Source organism: Mus caroli, chromosome 8, assembly GCF_900094665.2.
Source record: "Mus caroli chromosome 8, CAROLI_EIJ_v1.1, whole genome shotgun sequence".
NCBI classification, from domain to species: Eukaryota; Metazoa; Chordata; class Mammalia; order Rodentia; family Muridae; genus Mus; species Mus caroli.
In genome coordinates this window covers 392,959-415,782 of record NC_034577.1, presented here as the reverse complement: position 1 = coordinate 415,782, position 22,824 = coordinate 392,959, and the positions used below count along the sequence as shown (strand labels likewise).

The 22,824-nt window shown below is 46.2% G+C and overlaps 1 protein-coding gene across 12 annotated transcripts in view; it reads right to left on the bottom strand.

Moving 5' to 3' along the window:
• Nucleotides 1–5,188: 5,188 nt before the first annotated feature.
• Nucleotides 5,189–22,824, bottom strand: part of Pnpla6 (patatin like phospholipase domain containing 6) — a 28,913-nt gene continuing 11,277 nt past the window's right edge. For 10 of the 12 annotated variants that reach the window (XM_029480409.1, XM_029480411.1, XM_029480406.1 and 7 more), the window contains 19 exons: nt 18,254–18,459; nt 17,860–17,991; nt 17,659–17,782; nt 17,322–17,435; nt 17,013–17,088; nt 14,998–15,138; nt 14,758–14,821; nt 14,039–14,207; nt 13,674–13,856; nt 13,017–13,135; nt 12,644–12,800; nt 12,298–12,414; nt 12,143–12,212; nt 11,580–11,696; nt 7,879–8,180; nt 7,051–7,167; nt 6,484–6,580; nt 6,242–6,351; nt 5,189–5,490 (listed from right to left, as the gene is read on the bottom strand). In XM_029480409.1, the coding sequence (XP_029336269.1) occupies nt 5,416–5,490; nt 6,242–6,351; nt 6,484–6,580; nt 7,051–7,167; nt 7,879–8,180; nt 11,580–11,696; nt 12,143–12,212; nt 12,298–12,414; nt 12,644–12,800; nt 13,017–13,135; nt 13,674–13,856; nt 14,039–14,207; nt 14,758–14,821; nt 14,998–15,138; nt 17,013–17,088; nt 17,322–17,435; nt 17,659–17,782; nt 17,860–17,991; nt 18,254–18,459 (2,490 nt within the window). In that variant the 3' untranslated portion in view covers nt 5,189–5,415. Of the gene's footprint in view, nt 5,491–6,241; nt 6,352–6,483; nt 6,581–7,050; nt 7,168–7,878; nt 8,181–10,471; nt 10,513–11,579; nt 11,697–11,781; nt 11,899–12,142; nt 12,213–12,297; nt 12,415–12,643; nt 12,801–13,016; nt 13,136–13,673; nt 13,857–14,038; nt 14,208–14,757; nt 14,822–14,997; nt 15,139–17,012; nt 17,089–17,321; nt 17,436–17,658; nt 17,783–17,859; nt 17,992–18,253; nt 18,460–22,824 lie in introns of those variants that run through there. The other 2 variants (XM_029480405.1, XM_029480412.1) reach the window with 2 other exon arrangements.

Below are 22,824 nucleotides of genomic sequence, written 5' to 3'. Positions count from 1 at the left end.
GATTTCTGAGTTCGAGGCCAGCCTGGTCTACAGAGTGAGTTCCAGGACAGCCAGGACTACACAGAGAAACCCTTTCTTGAAAGATGGCTCAGCAGGTAAGAGCACCCGACTGCTCTTCCAGAGGTGCTTAGTTCAAATCCCAGCAACCACATGGTGGCTCACAACCATCCGTAACAAGTGACTCCCTCTTCTGGTGTGTCTGAAGACAGCTACAGTGTACTTATATGTAATAAATAAATAAATCTTAAAAAAAGCAAAAACCAAAAAAAAAAAAAAAATTAACTGACCTCTGTGTGTGTATCATTTGCTGATCTGAAGATCTCCTGGGCAGGTACAGTGAGTGCGCGTGACCCACCGGGAGCAAAGCAGTTAGCTAAAATTACCGCTGCAGGGGGACATAGGAAGTTAGTGATTAATGGAAACAGATTCAGCTTGGGAAGATGGAAAGGTTCTGGAGAGGGACAGGGGAGATGGCTGCACAACTCAAATGTTAACAAACACTGAGAAACTTTACATTTCAACAATGGTTAAGAGGCTGGAGAGGTGGCTCCGCAGCTAAAAGCCATCCTGCTTATGCTGGGTAGTTTTTGTCAACTTGACACAAACCTAGATACACCTGGGAAGAGAGAATCACAGTTGAAGAGTTCGAACTGCCTTCACTGAGTGGGCTTGTGGGCATTTTCTTGACTGTTAATGATGTAGGAGGGCCCAGCCCTGTGGTGCCTCACCTAGGCAGGTGGGCCTGGTTTGTATGAAAGCAATTCATACAATCTGAGCAATTCAGTGGCCTTTGCTTCTGTGTCTCTCTGCAGGTTCCTACCCCTGCTTCCCTAGTGATCGAGTATGACCTAAGCATTGTATGATGAAACCGCCCCTTTCTGTCTTCCCATGGCCTTTGGCCATGGTGTTTATAACAGTAAGAGAAACCCAACTAGAACATTGGTTTTTCAGGAGATCTGAGTCAGTTCCCAGTGACCATATGGTTCAGCTCACAACTGCCTGTAACTCCAGCTCAAGGGGGGATCTGACCTCTGTGGGCACTTAAATGTGCATGCACATATTCCCATGCAGACATATACACATAAGTAAACACATATATAAATCTCTTTTTCAAAGATTAAGGTAGGGGCCAGCAAAATGTCTCAGGAAGTAAAGGTGCCTGTAACCAAACCTGATGGCCTGAGTTTGAGCCCCAGGTCCCACAGGTGAAAGGAGAGAGCCAATACTTGCAAGCACTTCCACTCAACAAATCATAGCTTGTATGCACCCCTGCCACAATAAATAAAAATGCAATATATTTAAAAAAAATGATTAAGATGCTACATCTTAGGAGAGATGGCTCGCAGGTTAAGAGTGCTGTTGCGTTAGCTTATGACTTGAATTCAAATTTCCTCAAACCAAGAAAGACAGGAATGGGCAACAGAACACTTGTAACAGTGCTATGGGAAATGGAGACAGGAGGATTTCTGGGGCTTACTGCCACCAGCCTAGTTCTATGTTCCATGAAAGACTCAGTCTTATAGAAGTAAGGCAGAAAGTAATAGAGTAAGACATTGTATATCCTCCTCTGGCCTCTGTGTGTGCTCAAGTGCACATGTGCACGCACATACACATGCCAGTTCATTTGATTCAGTATGTATTTTTCCAAGGTCTCTTTCACCAGGCCCTAAAGAAATTCCTCGAACTTTCCACTGCTCCATCTGGTCCAGCCTGTGGCCAAGGCCTTGATTGGAGTCTTAAGGAACCCAGGCCCAGGCTGTAGTCCCATACAATGATATCTGATGAGGCATGTGTCATAACCAACTTACTGACCCAGAAACTTATGTGGTTTCAATGTGAAATGTCCACCTAGGCCCACATGTTTCAATACTTGTTCTCCAGCTGGTGGTGCTGTGTGCCCTTCTCCCAGCCTTGAGTTGGCTAAACAAACCTCCTCAGATACTGGAGCCAGGCATCTGGCCTTGCTACATTTACATCTTCTTGCCAGAGAACTGAGACCTGACCATCCATGTTTAGATGCTGAAGAGTCTACTTTGCAACTCAATCCAGCTGAAACAAAGAGAACCCAGCTGAAACAAAGGGATGGGTCCTTGAGTTTTCCCATATATATATTCAGTGCCATTCATTAAAATCTGAGGCTTGATCAGGAACCCAGTAACCCGTGGCTGCTGGTAGCTACAGGTGGTGCCCGAACAACTGGCTTGAATATGGAAAGAACAACTGAGGGACACTGTCTTGGTGGGGCCCCACAGAAAACAGAAGTAGATGGTATCCTGCACAGTAAGCATTAATGTTAGTGCTATAGATTTCATCTTTTGAAGGCTGTTGAGTGAAAGGGTGCAAAAGGATAGAGGCTAGACTGTCAGCATTGGCTCAACGCTGATATCAGCTAGTGGTTGACAGTGGAAAAATGGGAGTGAAAAATTCTAAACAGGCATTTGACCACAGTCAAGTACTGCATCAGGCGAGAGGAGTAGGACATAAAATAAAATAAAATAAAATAAAATAAGTAAAAAATAAAAAAAACAACTGATGCTGGGCATGGTGGCGTACGCCTTTAATCCCAGCACTCAGGAGGCAGAGGCAGGCAGATTTCTGAGTTTGAGGCCAGCCTGGTCTACAGAGTGAGTTCCAGGACAGTCAGGGCTATACAGAGAAACCTTGTCTCGAAAAACCAAAAAATAAAAAAAAAATAATAATAAATAAATAAATAATAAAAAAAAACTAATAAAGGGAGATGCTAGATATACAAGTGACATGAAAGAGAGAGATCAAGAGAGAAGGAAAATGGATTTTGGAGCTCTCCCAGGGACAGAAGGAAATCAGGAGACACCCTGCTTTCTCTCTGGCCCCTACAGGAGACATCCTTAGTTCTGGTTATATCAAGTTCTCTACCCTCTCTGTATTGTCTGTGTTTGGCGCACCAATCTGTCCACATGTCAATGTGTGTCTGTTTTTGTTTCATTGTTTGAATGACTATTGTTCTATGTTTTATGTTGAAAAGAAAAAAATGGTTAAAACTTTATCTGCTGGCTATCCATCTCTTGATTCAGTCTCAGTTTGCACAGTGGAGGCTGATTTAAGTTGTCCCATACCCTTAGCCAGGAGTCAAGCACAGCAGAAGCCCTGCTGAAAAGCTCCTTTTAAAAGAGGCCAATAGCTGCTTAGTTCTAAGACAAATAAGCTGATAGTTGTTTTTTTCCCTAGAAAAATCTCTGCAGCTGTGATTACTGGGTTTAGCAAATGACAAAGTGCTTTTTCTCTTGAAATTATAGCTAGAAAAGGTAAAATTTCTTTGATTGGTCTAAATTTATAAGATTCGTCTAGCCGCTTATTTTACTTATTGTTACTCAGTGTGCCCACAGCAATTCTTTGGCAAAGGGAGCACTAATGTGGATTCATCTTTCCTCACCTCCAGGTGAAGTTTTAACATCCTGTTATGATGCTCTTGTGGTGTTAATAAATTGTAGGATAGAATCATGAAGGTGCTTTTGGAAAGAATGTCTTAAAAACCTGACGTCTATTCCTAGTTTCAAACAGCAATTAAATTGATTATTGCAGAATATTGATATTTAGCCTATTGCATAGTAAACTTTTTAGGCAAAATTGATAATCATTATCCAAAAGACAAGTTGTTAAAATTGCTCCTATGCATGCTTTTGTATTTTCTGTAAATGTATGCATGTATACACCTATAAACAATACATCTACTATATTTAAAAACAGTCCTTCTATGGGAGAGAAGTATATGTGATTGGATCACATGTTATTCTTTTGAGATTTCTCCTGCTTCAGCACAGATAATTGAATTGCGTGCCGTAGTCAGTGTTTTGAAATGTTGAAAAATGAAGCTTTAATTTGTATACTGATATGTATATGTATATGTGTGTGTATATATATATATATATATATATATATATATATCCGGGCTTACAATTGCTTGAAATTGTTCCTTTTTTAGACACTGCTAATTCTCAAATTTTGCAATTTTTTATGCATATACAACTCAAGTTACAAGAAAATACTGTTCCTTTAAAGGACTGTCTTTGGACATTTAAAAACTCATCCTGGACTGCCTCGACAAGACCCCTTAAGGCAATGCCACCCCAGATTTATATCCCAGGCAGATTACAGGCCTTACACAAAAGCAATTGGTTATATGATCTCATTCTTTACATCATCAAAATAGTAATGGCTTGAGATAATAATTTGGTATTCTCAGAGATTCTGCATGTCAAATTGTAAAGACTTGTTCTCAGTGTCCTCAGTTTCTACCTGTACCACATAATGGTGTTAATTCTTGAGGAATTATACTTAATCAATTATTGCACAAGGATACTCATTTCTGATTTTAGAAAAATAAAATATGTACATGTGACTATTGACACCTTTTCATGCTTTCTAGTTGCAACTGCTTTAATAGGAGAAGCAACAAAAACTGTAATTAGTCATTGCTTGCATTAATTTTTTTTTATATGCTTGGTGTTCCAAATCGGATTAATACAGATAATGGAACTGGCTATTATAGTCAAGCATTTGAGATGTTTTGTCAACACTCAAGGACAAGATATTGTGGAACTTTTAAAACAATATCTTTTGGACTAAAAAGAAAGTTCTAGAAAGTCCCATGGATTCCCATGTCTTGAGCGGAGGTGGTAATCTTTTAGGACTTAGTTTGTAGTATACACTGTCACACATAGCTCCTGCACACAGTAGGACTGGCTGAGGTGCATAGGCTGTAGGAACTTTTTCATTTTGTGTAAGTGTATATGAGAGGTAGTATGCACTCAAAGAGTGTAGGAAGAGTAGGAGGCCAGAAGAGGGCACCAGATCCCCTGGAGCTGGAGTTACAGTCAGTTATGAGCTACTTGGGGTGGGAAGTAGTAGTCCAGCTCTGATCCTCTGCAAATCAGAGCACATTGTGCCCCTTCTGAGCTGTCTCTATAGTCTATGGCTGTGGGGATTTAGTAGGGAGAGTAAAAGGTACCCAAGACATTGTGGGATCACCCAAAAGCCAGGTAAGAAGAGACAAAGCATGCTCAGAGCTTGTCTGGAGCCAGGGTGCAGCGTACCCACATGGGAATTGTTACCTCAGTGGGACAAACTGTAGGCTCCTTCAGACTAAGCCCAATGTGCGAGCACAGACAGTGTGGTGAGGAGCCCCAAGAACCCAAAGACATCACCAGGCTGCTTCAAAAGGGGCAAGAGTTTATTTGGGGGAAGGTCACATAGTTATCAGTGCAGTTCTGCCCTCCCCTTAGGGACAGGGCAAGTCAGTCCAGTGTGTGGTCCTTGGAGCCAAGGGGGAAGGGCCCAGGGAGTGTCGAAGTATAGCAGCAGTGGGAATAATAGTGTGAGCTCCCCCACAAGCTCACCCATAACCCGGTCTAGGAACAGGGTTCCCTGTCAAGATCCTCAGGCATCTGCTACTGAGCTGGGAGTCTCCTGAGGCAGAAAGCGGCGTTGCCGGAGAGTGGACTTCTCTTCTTCCTATAGGGACAGGCAATATATGTGTGTTATCCAGACTGGGTGAATGTCAGCCATGGTATCCACTTTGTGACATCTACATGATAGCCACAAATAGAGCTGCCAAACCCTCACCACTCAAAACTAGTTTCATCTCAAGCCTTGCTTGATAAATGTCACTTTAGAAACAACCAGTTTGTACATTGTGACACACTTCCTGCCCCAGGGCCATTAACACACTGTGATGGTTAATTTTAATTGTCAACCTGACATAATCTGGAATACCCTAGGAGTGGAGTCCCAATGAAGTAGTGCCTAAATCAAGTTGTTCTGGGAGCATGTGGTGGTGGGTGACTTTATGCAGTTAATTGTAGTTGGAAGACCTGCCTATTGTGGGTGGCACCATTCCCTACATGGGGCTGTAGTGTCGATAAAGAGATCTGAGTAGAGGCATACGTGCACCTATTGCTATTTTCTGACTGTAGACCTAATGTCACCAGTTCTCTCAAGCTCCTGTCTCCTTGACTCCCCTGCAAAGATTGAGTGTAACCTTAAAGTATGAAATAAATAAACCCTTTCTCTCCTGAGGTGTTCTGAAGAGTATTTTGTCACAGCAACAGAAGTAAACCAATGTGGGTTTAGTTCATCAGTCCTAAGACGGGGAGACATGAATCTCCCATCTCCAAACTTGTGTTCCCCAAGACTTTATTTAGTTCCTTCCCACTGCACATGTGATCTGCTGGGGCCATGTGATCTTTGGGCTGTCCATTCTTACCACCTCTGAGGCAGTGCTAGGGCTGGCACCCTCAGGGGAGCCCCCTTCATCTCTTGAGCAGTCTGGTCCTGCATCTTCCTCATACTCTGTCAAGCAATCCGACTCCTCCCCTGGGATAGGAAGTATCAAGGTGCAGGTGAGAGACATGGGTCTGGGCTGGTATTTCCAGTCACACATGCCCCCCCACCCCCCATCTCCAGGTCCAGCAGCCGCAACTCTCAAGGGTCCCTTCAGCTTCTCACCATCAGCACAGCCATCAGAGACATAGCTTGTTGGTGGCTCGATCCGGGACACAATCTCAGCCAAGTCAGTGAAGCCAGAACTTGGGAAGGCAAGTATCTGTGGGGTGGGGTGGGGTGGGTGAGACTCTGGGAGTAGGGATGGTCTGAAGGGTTTTAAGAGCTCATAGGGAGCCGGGCGTGGTAGCACACGCCTTTAATCCCAGCACGCAGGAGGCAGAGGCAGGTGGATTTCTGAGTTTGAGGCCAGCCTGGTCTACAGAGTGAGTTCCAGGACAGCCAGGGCTATACAGAGAAACCCTGTCTCGAAAAACCAAACCAAACCAAACCAAACCAAACCAAACCAAACCAAACCAAACCAAACCAAACCAAAACAAACCAAACCAAACCAAAACAAAAAAACAAACAAACAAAAAGAGCTCATAGGGGACTCTGAGTTGGTGCTTGAGACTTGGGGGGCTAAAAAAACCCAGGGATGTATTGGATCATCTGGGGTTTCCAGAATAGAAGGGCTTGGGGTTCTGGAATCTCTGACTAAGTCTGGTCCCAGCAGAAACATCACAGGCTTACATCTGCACGGCGACTCTCATTAAGGTCTGTAGATCTCCGGTCTGTGAGCATTTTCTCAATGACTTCACCACGGGTCCAGCCTCCAAAGACAGCCTTCCCATACTGGTAACCCACATCCTGCAAGAAACAACGAGGCTGGGACTATGCCTGACACCACCACCTGCCCTTGCATTTACACACAGCTTCCTTCAATCTCCCCATTTAAATGCTTGACTTCTGGGAGAGCAGACATCTGAATTAAATCTATTTCCGAGTGATATGTAGCATAACTGCCCACAGATTTCCAGTTGTTGTCCCTGCCAGACATTACAAATCAATCTCTTCAAATCTCTTTCCCACTCAGTCCCATGAGGTATTTCAAGAACCAACTAACATAAGATGGTAATGTGCAAAATTATTTTTAAGGCCTGAAACTATGTATTATATTTGTGAATAGTGTCATGACCCATGTCTACAGTAGACATTAGTCTATTATGATACATCTTTCCGTTAATCAAAGAGGGACATCAGACATTTTAACTTGGAGCCTCTGGGCAGCAACTACTGATCAATTTCAGTTGATGTGGGCTATGACATGTTTTTCAGGGTCAGTGGCATACAACATATTGCTACATCCCGCTCCAGACCTGTGGCAGACATTACTAGTTGATCACTGCTTTCACTCTCCACTTATTAGACATGACGTTAGAAACCACTACACAGGGCTTCAGGCAATGCACACAACAAATGTAGTGCAAATGTAGAATATATACAGCCATATCCATATTGTATCTACTGCAAACATTACTGTTTGATCACCGATCTACTTCCCACAGCCTGCCTACTCACATAGATCTGGTCAAACTTTCCAAAGTCCATGGTCTTGAAGCAGTCAATGGATGGACGAAGGTACTCGCAATAGGAGCTGGACTTGACGACTTCTAGCTGCCGCACACAAGACACGTACGCCAAGCGGGACTGAATTTCAGCCATGTCTGGAACCTTTACCTTGTCTGCCCAGGGGTTTAGCCGTTTCCACAGCAACCACCAGCCAGACAGGCTGTCCCCATAGGTGCTGAGGTCTGTCTCATCCTGGCTTCCAACGTCGATGGCAATGACTGTTTTGGCTCCCATGCTTCTGGCGATATCCGCTGTGGAGCCAGGAGGTCAGCAGCCCCTCCCAGCAGGGCAGGGATGTACAACCAGTCCCACAGATACCACAATGCAAATGGGGACATGAGGGTTGGGGGGTGGGGAGCATGCAAACACCAAATGACAAGCATGCAAATGACATGGAAATTTATGCAAACAAGCCAAGATAAGATGGTCCAGTGAGAATGGCAGTTAGGTTTGTAGCTGTCTACCTGTATGTCTGTGTACTACAGAGCCAACCCCAGCCCAAGGAAATAAATACCTGACTGCCTATTCAACTTTGTGTAGTTATCCTTGAGTTTATGTTGCTGGGTATGTATGTTACCTGCACATGCCTGTGATTGTCTGTTTACATCCCTCTTCTCTGAGACCCCATGGGAAGCACTATGTCTTCTTGTGACTGCATCTCTCTCCATCAGTCAGTCTAAACGCATGCCAGGAAATATCCACCCGTATGTGTGTGTGTATGCGTGTATTTGTGTGTGTATTGTGTGCAGGCTGGAGGTTAACACTGAGTGTCTTCCTCTACCACCTGACACCTTAAAAATAAAAATAATAAAAATAAAAATTAAGTGATGTACACTTTTAATCCTAGCACTCAGGAAGCAGAGGCAGGTGGATTTCTGAGTTCAAGGCCAGCCTGGTCTACAGAATGAATTCCAGGACCTTGAGGACTACACACAGAGAAATCCTGTGCCTGCATGTGCTTATGTGCACAATGCCTGCAGTTACAGGTAGTTGTGAAGATGTAGGTGCTGAGAACAGAATTTAGGTCCTCTTCAAGAGCAGTGCACATTCTTAACTGCCTGCAGCCTGACTGCACTGTCTTTTTTTTTTTTTTTTTTTAGAAAAGGTATCCCACTGAACCTGGAGTTCATCCATTCCACTAGACTGGCTGGCCAGTGAGCCCTGGGGATCCTAAAGTCTACTCTCCCCACCCTGCCCCCCCATCCAAAGTGCTGGGCTATGGATGTCCACCGCTGTGACCATCTTTACATGGGTACTGGGATGAAGCTCAGGTTACATTTGTGACATCCATAGAGCCACTGTATGTGTCTGCATAACCAAGTATGGCGTCTATCTGTAGGTCTGTGAACACTTATGTGAATGCCATGTGAGGGATTGTGGCAGTGTTTACATGTATAGTACATTTCCAGTGCTTGCAGGACCATTAGAAAATGCTTTTAGTTCTGCTCTGAGTTTTTACCCTTGTTGTTGTTCTGCAACAGAGACAGTAGATGAGAGGTGGGTTATGGGCATGGCTATCCCAGTGAATCCTTCTTTCTTTCTTTCTTTTTTTTTTTTTTAATATTTATTTATTTGTTTACACACTGTTAACTATAGCTGTCTTCAGACACTCCAGAAAACGGCATCAGATTTCATTACGGATGGTTGTGAGCCACCATGTGGTTGCTGGGATTTGAACTCAGGACCTTTGGAAGAGTAGTTGGCACTCTTAACCACTGAACCAGCCCCCGAATCCTTATTTCTAAGCCAGGCTCATGCCTAGAATCCCAACACTTGGGAAGTGGACAGAGGAGGACTATAAATTCAAGACCAATCTCAGCTATGTAGGAAGCTGGAGGTCAGTTCGGGTTAACAACTAACTAACTAACTAAACATGGTCATTTAGGTGACTCAGGAGGTGGAGCACTTACCAAACCATTATAACCAGAGTTCAACTGGTTATTTTAGAATGAGAAAAATAACTCCTATTATGTCCTTCAACCTCCATGTGTTGTGGTCACAAATATATATGTAAATATAAAAAAATTCTTTATTCATAAAGTCAAGCACAGGCCCAGATGCACACAGTGTGCTATAGCTGGCCAGATCCTGGTCTATGAGATCAAGCATGTGTGTCTGTAACTAACTTATGTTTCTGGAGCATACACTTCTGAGACCGAGTTCTTTTTGTTTGTTGGTTGTTTTTTGTTTTGTTTTTTTGAAACAGGGTTTCTATGTGTAGCCCTGGCTGTTCTGAAGCTCACTACGTAGACCAGGCTGGCCTCAAACTCAGAGATCTCTGGAGTGCTGACATTAAAGGTGTGGGCCGCCACAAAGAGAATGAGGTTTTCTCAGAGCTGCACTTGCATCGACCTCCCACCTATGCGTGTGACGTCAGCAGCATGCTGGGAATGTAGCAGTTAGTAGAGTGTCTGTGCAGCACAAGAGCCCTGGATTCCATCCCTAGCACCATGCAAATGGGGCATGGTGGAGCACATTTGTCATCCCAGCAGCCCAGATGTGGAGGCAGGAGGATCAGAAATTCAAGATCATCTCTGATTACCTATCAAGTTTGAGGCTACCATGAACTACACGAGATCCTGTCTAAAAAACAAACAAAAAAGAACCTTTAAGTTGGTGGGTGTGAAAAAATGCTTATCTTGGTCACATAGGCACCTTATTCAATCTTCAGGTCTATACAGGCATATTCCATAGACTGTGCAGGGAAGGTGTGGTCAGTGTGGTTAATTCCATCTCAAGTATGTGTCTATTAACACATGTTCATGTGTTCTGCCTATGTAAGCACCGGAGAGAACAGGTGTGTATAGGGAGCTGGTGTGCACATGTAGAAGTGTGATCTCTATGTATGTGCACGTGTAACTAGGCACCAGCTCTTGTCCCTCATATGTCAGTCTCTCTGTGTCCACTGTGACACATGAGAATGGAAAGGCACTCATTTGTTATTTATTTACAGACAGGGTTTCCTGTAGCTCAGGCTTGTCTGGAACTTGCTCTGTAGCTTAAAATGGCCTTGGATTCCCAATCCTCCTGCTTCAATCTGAATCCTGGGATAATGGGTGTGCAGCATCATGCCTGGCTTTGTGTGAGCAGGGGATAGAGAATGTAGACCTCTGTTCATACTAGGCAAATTCTCTACCAAATGAGCATATCTTACTTTTAATTAAAAATAATATATATTTTGAGATAGGGTCTCATGCAGCCCAGGATGGCCTCAAATTCATCATGTAGCTAAAGAAAGCCTTGAACTTTTTTTCTTTTTGTTTGTTTGTTTGTTTTCCAGACAGGGTTTCTCTGTTTAGCCCCTGGGTGTTCTGGAACTCACTCTGTAGACCAAGCTGGCCTTGAACTCAATAATCCACCTGCCTCTGCCTCCCAAGAGCTGTGATCACAGTGTGTGCTACCGTGTCTGATGTTTTTACTTTTCAAATGTTCATGTTACTGTCCACATATACTCATATATCTGTATGCATGAACATATGCATGCATGCATGCGTGTGTGTCAGTCTATATCCCTGTGCAAAGCTGTCTGTGTCCTCTTGAGCTTCTCCATTCATATAGACCTGTCCCTTCCAGTCGGCATGTGCAGAAGTCAGTGTGGGCATGTGTCTGGTGACAAGTGTCCATGCAGATGTGAGTGGGCAGCCACTTGCCTGGCAGGTTGTTGATGTAGCCACCATCCATGAGCAGGTGCCCATCCTTCGGGTCGCACAGCGGGGGTAGGTAGCCCGAGAGCGTCATGCTGGCACGCACATACCGCCACAGGGAGCCTGCCCGGTGGGATACACAGACACAGACACGCACAGACACGCTCAGACACACTCGGAGGCCCGGCCAGCCTGTGGGCTCGCTGACCTGGAACGTTGTTAACGTAACACCCGTCCACCAGCAGGTGCCCGTCCTTGGGGTCGCAGAGTGGGGGCAGGTAGGGACAGTAGGAGGCACTGGCCCGGACGTAACGCCACACGCAGCCTGTGGGGGATGGCGGGAGGGGGTGAGGTGTCCGACAAGCCTCCCGGCTCCCTACCCCCGAGAGCAGACATACCTGGGGCCTTCGGGACATTAGTGGGTGATGGTTAGTGATCGGTGGACGGGCCCAGGTGGACGGTCACTTGTGTTAACAACGTCCCAGATGCTCAGCTGCCCCTCCCCCACAACCCATCCCCACACAGCTGGCCAACAGGGTCGTAACAGGGCTTGGCAGGATGGCACCCACCATCTTTATGGACACGCATGGCGGAGGCAGTGATGTCTGTGGTCACATTGAAGTAAGGCAGCCACAGGTCCTGGGAAGGGGTGAAAACTAAAGTAAAAGAGGGTGGAAAACCCAGGGGAAGAGGCAGCAGGGCCAGGTATAGGGGATGGACATACCTCAATCTGCTTATCCTGGAAGACACGGTGTATACTTCTGTTAAAGGCTGAGCCAGTAAACATGGAGGTGACAGGATATGTGAGGTCCAATACAGGCTCCAGTACAGAAGTCATGCTCTAGGAATCAAATGGTCAAAAGCAGTTGCTTAGTCACAGAGAGATCGTGGCTCCAGGAATATCCACATACACACAGGGCTGGAGAGTGTCAGTCAATACAATGATTGCTCTAGTCCAAGGTCCCAGTGCCCTACCCACACTACCGGATCAGGCTACGGCATCTTCACACATTCCCCTGCGTTTCTAGGGCCCTGCAACCCCATCTCCTCACACCCTCCACAAAACATACCTTGGCCCACTCCCGGGCTCGTTGTTTAGTTCGGCTGGCGCTGCGTTCCTCGGCATACAAGGCCCCAATGAAGGAACCTATGGATGTGCCTCCCACAAGGTCGACTGGGACCCCTGCCTCCTCTAATGCCTTCAGCACCCCAATATGTGAGCAGCCTCTGTAGAATAGAGGGGAGCCAGTGACAAGCTGGGGATCTGCAGGGACCTACCCCCAGGAATTCTCTTCTTCTCACTTTCCCTCCTGAAAAAAAAAACAACACTAACCAGGCTGTGGGGGTGTCTCCCGGGTAATAAGCTCCACCCCTTACACATCCTGGTCCTACCCCTTAGGACACAGTAAGGAAGCTGTGTCTTCCACTAAGCCTGTCCCTTACCTGGCTCCGCCCCCACCCAGCACCAGAGCAATAGTGTTTCCCGTGAGTACTCGTGCCAAGCGGGAGAAGTCGCTGTGACGGTCTGCACGCCTGGAGAAAACCTTCTCATACAGCTCATGCTGGGATCCAGGAGAGAATAAAGATGCGTTAGACTGAGGTAACAGAGAACAAGTCTAGGGGACCACTCAGGCACATACTCATCTTTGCTACCTACCCCCCACCCCAACCCCCGCAATTGGTTCAGGCTCTGTCTCAGCTCTCTGGTCCTGCCCAAGCCCTGGTCCTGCCTGACTGTGGGGCATGCTGTACCCCTAAACTACAACCTTTGGCAGATGTACCAAATGCCACTCAAGGTGGAAGAGGGCGTGACATCAAGCCACGCCAACAGGCAAAGGGGTGTGTCCCCAGACTGGAACAGGAAGCAGCAGAGGCATGCCACTCAGGGCCTTTCTTCAAGCCATGCCCAAGCCTCAGTCCCAGATGGAAGAACAGTTATTCTCTGTCCCCAACCCCCACTGGAGGAGAAGTATCCCTCAAACTATACACCTAAGCATTAGGTGTGTTTCCTAAGGCTCTTCATGTTACACCCAAACCCGACCCCTGAAGTAGAAGACGGATTGTTCCCCTGGGTTCCTTTTTTAGGTTCCCACCCCTTACAAGTTTCGCTGGGCTGCGCCGTGAGAAGAGGCGGCGAGGACAACGCAGGTGCAGGTGCCCTGAGCACCAGCTGCGCATGTTGAGCCACTCTACAGTGCGCGTGGGGCCAGGGCCTTCCTCCCGGTGCAGCAAAACCAGTTGCTTCAAGGCACGGACGGCAGTGTTCTCTAACATTTGCTCCAGCTATGGAAGACAGAGACAGGTGGAGGTCATTGATACCTTCTCTACCCACACCCGGCAAAGCTCAGCTCCCTTCCAGAACTGCAGCATGAGTGTACATGGCCTTACACAGGCACGGAAGGACAAGGGATGAGATCCTGAGGGTAAGACTGAGGTGTATATGTGGGTGCATATAGTCTCCAGACCTGGCCAACAGTGGGTTCCTGGTCCCCCAGGCCCACAATGAGGATGCAGTCGGCCTGGCGCAGACAACGGACGGTCCAAGGAGTCAGGGATGTGTCAGTTTGGTAGAGCACAATGCGATGGGCATCTTCCTGCTGGGCCAACCACCCTGACAGCCGGAATTCTTGAATGCTGAGATATAATGAGGGAGGGTCATCCTGGAGCCGGCCTGGAGTCTCACAACCTCTCCCAATATAGAGATAGTGCAATTCTACTGCTGGGAATATTTAGATAATTCCAGGTCCCAACAATTAAAATGTACGCCAAAGCAGGGAGTGGGGTTGAAATGGGGACTCAGGTGTTACAAAGGCATATATATATATTTATTTTCACATATATTTGTTTTGCATTACTTTGCCACATGAAATCAACAATGTTAACGCTCGAGAACCACATAATCAAGTTACAAAGAAAAAAAAACCCAAACAATTTTTTTTAAATCCTCATAATATTTTAAATTTGCTTTGAGCCACAGTATCTCACAACTATAAGAGCTGTATATGGCCCCTGGGTTTCCAGTTTGACACCCCTGCTACCAAAAGGGATTTGCCTCACATCGTCTCCCTATTGATCCCACAGGCAAGACTCCTCGATTCAGAAGCCTAGTTCTCCAACCCAACCTGAAAGAATGTCCAATACAGGCCTTCTGCCCTTCCAGCCCCGCTCCCCAACCCCCACACACCTATCCAGCGCTGAAGCCCCCAGGAGTGCCCGGATGACGTCACTGTTAAGGAGGAGCGTGGGACCTAGTGGGGTTGAGGAATGGAAGTTAGAAACGCCGCTCCTAGACAGAGCGCTTATCACCCATCCCCACAGCTTAGGCTCCATTTCACTCGCACCCACCACCCACTCACCCACCACTTAGTACGGATGACTGGAGTATAGACGCATGGTTCCACTGAACAGATTCCCTATCGCTCACCAATAGCTTGCAGAGCATGCTGCAGTTCCAGAGTAAAGGCCACCATGGGCACCTCAGTGCACACAGGAAGGATAGCTACAGTAGACAGATTGCTGGCTGGGTTGGTCAGCTCCGAGTGCTGTGGAACACTGAGCCCGGAGCCTGTTGAGACACCAATAACAGATCGGCTGAGCAACCTCTGTGTTTGGAGAGGTATCTTCCTTCTCCCCACCACCTCCTCTTCTACCTATCTCCCTTTCCCCCTCTTCTTCTTCCCCCACTTCTCCTCACCCCCCCCCCCGACTTCCTTTTCATTCCCCTCTATCCCTGCCTTCTGTCGTTCCTCCCCCACCCCCCATCCTCACTGTTCTAAGCTATGATAACACCATACAGAGGCCATGGGTGTAGTGCCCCACATACAATTCCATCCTTGGGTGTTTCTTGTTAAGACATGGCCAGCACCTGGGCCTTAATCTCAGTGAGACCCATTACACAATTTTGTTGTTGCAGTTCTTTTCTGATACGTGGTCTCACATGGCTGAGAATGAAATCCTGCCTCCTGCATCCAACCTCTAAGGGCTGAGATAACAGACGTGTGCTACTATACCCAGCTACCCACCATGCAATGTTAGAACCATTCAAATCCTACTGTGCCTACGCAGAGCACATCCCATCCTGACTCAGGCTACTATGTCCCAACACCGACTAAGACAAGAATATACTTGTGACTTTTCAGTTTCTCAGCTACCAGTCTAGATGGAGTTGTCATTCCCATCTCTTGCCAAGGCCTCACTTCAGACTTCAGACTTTACTTGCTGGTTGGTTCGTCTCTCCCATATTGAGTTCACCCTGCCACTTCCCAAGGCCCTTCTTTCCCTCTCTGGTTACCCCTTGCTGTGGTTAAAAAGTACTAATCCCTGGCCTGGGGCTACAGGTCCAAAGCATGACTTAGCATGCACAAAGCTCTGGGCTCCTCCACCCACAACATAAACCATGCGGTACCATATGCTTGTCGCCTATGCACTCACAAGGTATAAACTCAAGGCCATCCTTGCGTACACAGTGGGTTCAAGGCCAGCCTGGGCAGCGTGAAACAAAGCTCCAAACCACGAAACCTTGTGTGGACCTTCCTACTTCTCTTCCACATCCAGCTTTAGGTAACCCTGGGATGGCTCAGCCCACAGTCCCCAAAGATCTTCCTTCCATCCATCCTTTTCTCCAGCTTTCTGCCTGCAGCCCTGCGTAATTACCTTGCTTCATTTCCCTCCATACTTACCAGCTCCTGACATTGGGGTCTTTATGTGTGTTTTTAAAATTATGTCTTTCCTACTTACATGACTTGGACCTTTATTTCCTGAATGTGAAGGTTATGTGGAGGAAAGGTTAGCAAAAATGTAGAAGTTCAGGTGCGTTGGGTGGCATGGCTTGAACAGACTGTAACACGATATATTCTAGCTCACAGGAAGTACTCTCCAGTATAAATAACCACATTTCCTACCAGGCCAGTTTAACTTCGGAAGCCATTTCCCAATGTGCCCCTAGTGTCGTATGCCACGCACGTGCTCATTTGTAATCGTATTCTGATTCTTTCCCAGAATGCTCATGTGATTCCACGGGGGGAACCAACCTCCCTACTGAAGAATCTACCCCATGGACTTGAGAGATGGCTCAGCAGGTAAGGTGCTGCTGTGAAGCCTGACATCCTGAGTTGATCCCCAAGATCCAAATAGAAGGGAGAAAAGGGATTCCTCTGACCTTCACACATGTGTGTGCAGTTGCACTTGTGTGTGTACTCACGATAAATAAGCCGTAAAAATGTTGCCCTTACTTAAAAAAAAAAAAAATCTGCTAAGACTTTAGACAAATTAACAAACTGCCTAGAAACAAGGACTACATTTTCCAGCAGACACTAAATCCAACTTCCGGTTCCAGTAAGATTTAGGGTTGAACTCGGTTTCCCATCATGCCATTTGATAGCTTGTTCGTGGCTGCCAGACTAAGTCCCTCACTACGCCCTGAGGCTGTCAAACTCTCACCTGGAAAGGGTCCTTGCAACTGCTGCAGATTGCCTAGAATTTTCTGGCTTAGCAGATGAATAAGGCGGGTCACAACCTAAGGCAGAGGGTTGGAGAGGTGGAAGAGAATGGTGTTCAGTGAGACTTTGTTTCCTTCACCTGGGAGGCTAGAAATCCCGTTACTTGGGCTGCACCCTGACTAGAAAAGCCAGGCGCGCACGCACACTCACAAACACACACACACACACACACACACACACACACACACAGGAGTACCTCCCCCCCTCCCCCAAGGCCCCGGCCCCTGCAGTCCCCAGCCAGAAGATGCACCTGTGGGTACCGACGTTTGATGTGGCCTAAGGTGCCCTCGGGAAGCTTGGCCAACTCGGTGTCTCGCACAGCATGCACAGTGGTGGCTCGTGGCTGCCGGGTCAGTGCCTCCACCTGGGATGCAAAATAAGAACTCACCCAAGTGATAATGGGGACCTGAAGAGTCACAGAGGGTGGAGTCCAGGCTTCTCACCCACTTTACTGATTGTTTCTGACTCACAGGAACGAGCCAGGGAAGAGGTCTGGGTTGGGTCTCCAATTCCATCAGATTTCTCCGATGACGTGCACGTGGGTGAAGGGCCAAGTATGCTTAGAGAGATATGGGGGCTGCCCTTACCACGCCAATGAGATCCCCTCGACCATACTCCCCAACTAGCTCCTTCTTGCCACTGCCTCGTTGGATGACACTACGGAGACGTCCATTGAGTACAATGTAGGTGCAGTCGGAGCGGTCTCCCTGCCTGGGATGGGTGAAAAGTGGAGAGTCAGACAGAATTGTAGCTAGGGTTTGAGCAGTGAGGCAGGACAAGGGTGGCACCTGTAGAGCGCACGACCAGCTTCCACAGCGGTCCAGTCAATGGCAAAGTCCATCTGGCGCACGAAGGGGGACATCCTAGCAGCCACCGTGTGAGCTGCACTCAGCACCACACTGGGCTGTGCACGCATGATCCTGAAAGCAAAACGGGATGTGTGTGTGTGACCAGGCCTTCTTGGAGTACATTGAAAGGAATGAAGAAAATGGGTGTTGGTTTGGGAGTGAAACAGAAAGAACTCACATCTGCCCTAGAAGGTGTTGGGGAGGTCCGATTTGGGGGCTACATCCTATCTTCTAGAATGGGGCGGGGGAGTATGTTTTGGTTTTTTGCCCTTGGAAAAAACTAACTGGGCTTTGGTCATCTAGGTACCATACCTACCCCATATCCAAGCCTTACTCATAGAAGTGGGATTTGGAGATCCTCAGGAAGGTGCAGTCTCTCTGGGCACGTAGTGTGAAGATGAGGGGCTCCCCAGTGAGCACCGCCAGTTGCCCCACCAGCTCCCCTGGCTGTGCCACAAATAGGCACACTTCCTCAGCCTTGTCAATCATGCGCTGGTACACGTGCAGGCAGCCCCAGAGCACAAAGTGCAGGCTCACATCCTGTGGGAGACAGAGGTTGGGAAATGAGATGAGCCAGCCACATCATTTCTCCCCTAGATTCAGGCTAGTGCACCCCACAAGAAAGCTTTTAAAAGGGTTAAGAAGAAAAGGCTATGAATATAGCTCCTATGGTAAAGAGCTGGCCTAGGGTTCAAGAAGCCCTAGCTTGCTTGCTTGGCTTTCAAGATTTATTCATTCATTCATTTATTTATTTTTAAAGATTCATTTATTTTATGTGAGTATACTGTCATTGTCTTCAGACACATCAGAAGAGGAACTCTGAAGAACAGTCAGTGCACTTAACCACTGAGCCATCTCTCCAGCCCAAGCCCTGGCCTTCATCCCCACCACCACATACAGAGACATGGTGTTGCACGCGATAATCCAGATACTTAGCATTCTGAAAGCTGAGGTAGAAATGCATGTGAAAGAAGGTTCAAGGTCACCCTTGACTACTTAGCAAGTTTGAGACCACCCTGAGCTTTTTGAGACCCTGTTTCAACAACATGAGTAAAAGAAAGAGAAATAGTAAAAACCAAGCAAGCAGCCAAGTGTGGTGTCACACCTACAATTCTAGCACTTGTGAGGCTGAGGACACAAGTGAGTTTGAAGCCAGCCAGATCCACATAGTAAGACCTTGTCTCAGAAATAAGACGGAGTAAAACAAAAGAGTAGCACAGTTGATGGAGTGCTTTCTTGGCATGTCAGAGGCCCCAGATTCAATTCCTACCACCATTTAATCAGGTGATTCATGACTCCAGTCCCAAAAACTCAAGGTCATCCTCAGCTACAAACCCAGTTCAAGATCAGCCTGGGATATGTGAAACCCTGCCATAATTTATAATGTAGCTCATTAGAGTGATTTCATAACAATGAAGCCTAGAGTTCCATCCCAGCATCAAATATGCAGGTGCCTTGGTGCATATCAGTAATCCCCATGACCAGAGAATGCAAAAGTGGGAAAAGGGAAAGACCGGATGTTATGAGCAATCACCCTGTGTTTGTTGTCCAACATAATTGTTCCCAGGGACACCTGTTGGGTTCCAAAATTCTCAAAGCTCAATTCACCTGGACAAAATGGTGCCAGATTTGTATAGAACCTGTTTACATCACACAGGAGACTCCTGCAGTCTCCTGTGGACTTTAAACTCTTTCTGGGCAAAGATTTATACTTTAATACCATGTAAAAATTGCTACACTGTATTGCTTAGAAAATGTTGGAAGTGCTATGTAGACCTAGTTGGCCTTGAACTCTAGAAATCCACCTATCTCTGCCCCTAGAGTGCTGAGATTAAAGTCATGTGCTACCATGCCCAGCCTTTTTTTTTTTTTTAAGATGTATTTTTGTTTTATGTGTAAGAGTGTTTGCTTGTGTGCATATATGCACACCATGTGTCTGCCTGGTGCCTTCACAGTCCAGAAGAGAGAGGGCAATGGATCCCTTAGATCCAGAATTACAAGAAGGTGTAAGTTATATGGGAGCTGGGAGTTGAATCTGTGTCCTTTGGAAGAGCAGCAAGTGCTCCTGAGTCATCTTTCCAGCCACACTAAATCATTTTCAGTCCTTGTTGGTTGAAGTCTGCAGACAGGATAATCCCATCTATGTACTGACACCAGAATCCGAACCTAGGACAGATAGATTGATGGGGATCACTGAACTCTTAGCCTATGAATTCTTTTGAAAAGAAACCCAACTGGAGGCTGCAAAAGCATACACAGAGCCAGTCCTGGGGCAGATGCCTGTATTCCCAGCACTTTAGAGGCAGAGAAAGGAGGATGAGAAAGGCCACTGTTAGCCACATAGAGAGTTCAATGCTACACTCAGTCACATGAAAGAGCTCAAGGCCAGGCTTACAATGTGAGATCCCATCTCGCAAAAATAAAACAGATGCATTTATGGAGACAGACAGATTAGTGATTGCCTGGCCTGTGGTGAGAGGTTGGTAGCTAAAGGAATGAGATCTTTTCAAGGTGATCAAATGTTTTGAAACTGATCCCACAACTCATTGAATGTACAAGAACTCAGAAGAGTGTACACTTTAAATAGGCAAACTATATGAGTTATGAAGTACTATTCAATAATGGAATCCCCTTTGAAAAGATCCTCTTTGGGGCTTCTGCCATGACTCAGAGTAAAGGCCCTTGCTTGTTGCCAAGCTTGACAGCCAAATTCAATCCCAACACAGTGGAAGGAGAGAACTGACTTTCAAAGGTTGTCTTCTGATCAGCACATATATGGTGTGGCATATATGTCCACATATATAATCACATACCAAAAAAAGGAATAAAAATCCTTAAAGCAATAAGTTTCTGTTGCTCTTGTGTAAGTATTCCATTTGATCCCTTCTGTTTTCTACATGGAGCATATTTCTTTCCATCCCAAGATACTTTAAAATATTTTTCTTCTTTCACCTCCCCTCCCACCCACTGCCTGAGCTACTTGGGGCCTCAGCAGGGATGGGCAAGATGGCTCATGTGGTAAAGGTACTTGCTGCCAAGCCTGACAACTTGATTTCAGTCCCAGATCTCACATGGTGAAAGGAAAGAATAGGTTCCCCCAAGTTGTCCTCTGTCTTACACACATACACACACACTAAATATGTGGAAAGATTAAAAGATTCCTGGACATTCAAAAGCTAGGCAGTGTCACCCCAGAACCTTTGCACAATTTGCTTTCTACCTAGACTGAACTTTGCTCCATGTATACATAACTAATTTCCTCACCCTATCTCCACTGTCAGTCACATCCTTAGAGGCACTTCCCTGCTTAATCCAGTCTTCGTGGTGCCAAGAATGTGCTTCTTGAAGCTCCAAGTCCTCTGAGTTTACAAGGATTTATATGCACCTTTGAGTGATGTCCATCAGAACTGCTGACTAATTGTATACCAAAGACATACAAGTTTTTCTTGACTCTGTCTAGCAAGTAGGACAGGATCTTCGACATGGCATCTGCTCAGTAAATGTGTCTCTCTTTTGTGGCTAGCCTGGCCATCAAGACGCACCCTAGCCCCACCCCTTTATAAATGAGAAAGCTCTTTCTCTGTCAACCACACCAACCTGTCTGATGCCAAAGAACCAACAGTGCCGAGGGAGCAAAGCGAAATATACATACATGCATATGCATACACACACACATGCATATAACTTTCTAAGACAATTTCCAGGCAGTGTGTGGATGACATGAGCATTACTCATACCAGTAGTAATACTCGTTACTAAATTGGGAGCATGTGTGTGCACAGGTGTATGTGTGCATATGAAAGCCAACGGAATAGCCTTAGGTGTTATTCCTCAGGTGCTGTTCATCTTTTTGTTGTTTTTCTGTTTAAGACAGGGTCTCATTATCTGTTCTTGGCTATTCTAGAACTCACTGTGAAGGCCAGGTTGTCCTCAAACTCACAGAGATCTATTGCCTTTGCCTCCAGAATGCTGGGATTAAAGGCATGTGCTTCTGCACCTGGCTCACTTTGTCTTTTGGTTTTTGAGATAAGGTTTAACGCTGGGACCCAGTGCTTGCTTAGGTTAGGCAAATGACTAGCAAGTCTCATGTCTGCTGCTCTCTCAGGTTACTTACAAACATTACCCTGGTTTTTCATGTGGGTGCTAGGGATTCGAACTCCAGTCCTTGGGATTATATATCAAGTGCTTTACCAATGAGCTGCCATTGATTGCCAGCCCTAGATTAGTAACATTTCAGTGCAGAACTTCTTGGGGGACTTGAACAAGTTAATGAATTCACTCAGAATGTCCAAGAAAGGATAAAACAGCCTTTTTCAAAACTTGTTTCACCAGATTGCTTGTTATAATACAGCCAAGTGCTTGGGACTAGAAGTGTTTTGTATTTTGAATTTTTCCCCTGGATTTTGGAATATTCGCAGAAGAAAAATGAGGTATCTTGGTGACAGGATACAGGTCTAAACAGGTGTTATTTTTGTCTCATATACACCTTATATGCATAACCTTAGGATAAATCTTTTTTTTTTTTTATTTTATTTTCGAGACAGGGTTTCTCTGTGTAGCCCTGGCTGTCCTGGAACTCACTTTGTAGACCATGCTGGCCTCAAACTCAGAAATCCGCCTGCCTCTGCCTCCCAAGTGCTGGGATTAAAGGCATGTGCCACCACGCCCAGCTAGGATAATTCTTTTTAGCTTACTTTTTAGAGACATTGTCTTTTATAGCCCAAGCTGGCCTCACTCTTGCTACATAGTTGAATAGGACCTTGAGCTCTCCCAATCCTCCTGCCTCTACCTTCCTAGAGCTGGGATTATAGGCAAATACTATAGCAGGCCTTGCATTTTAATGTGGGAATGTGGTTCTAGGTATCAAACGAATACCCCTGTGCTTACAAAGCACACACCTTACCA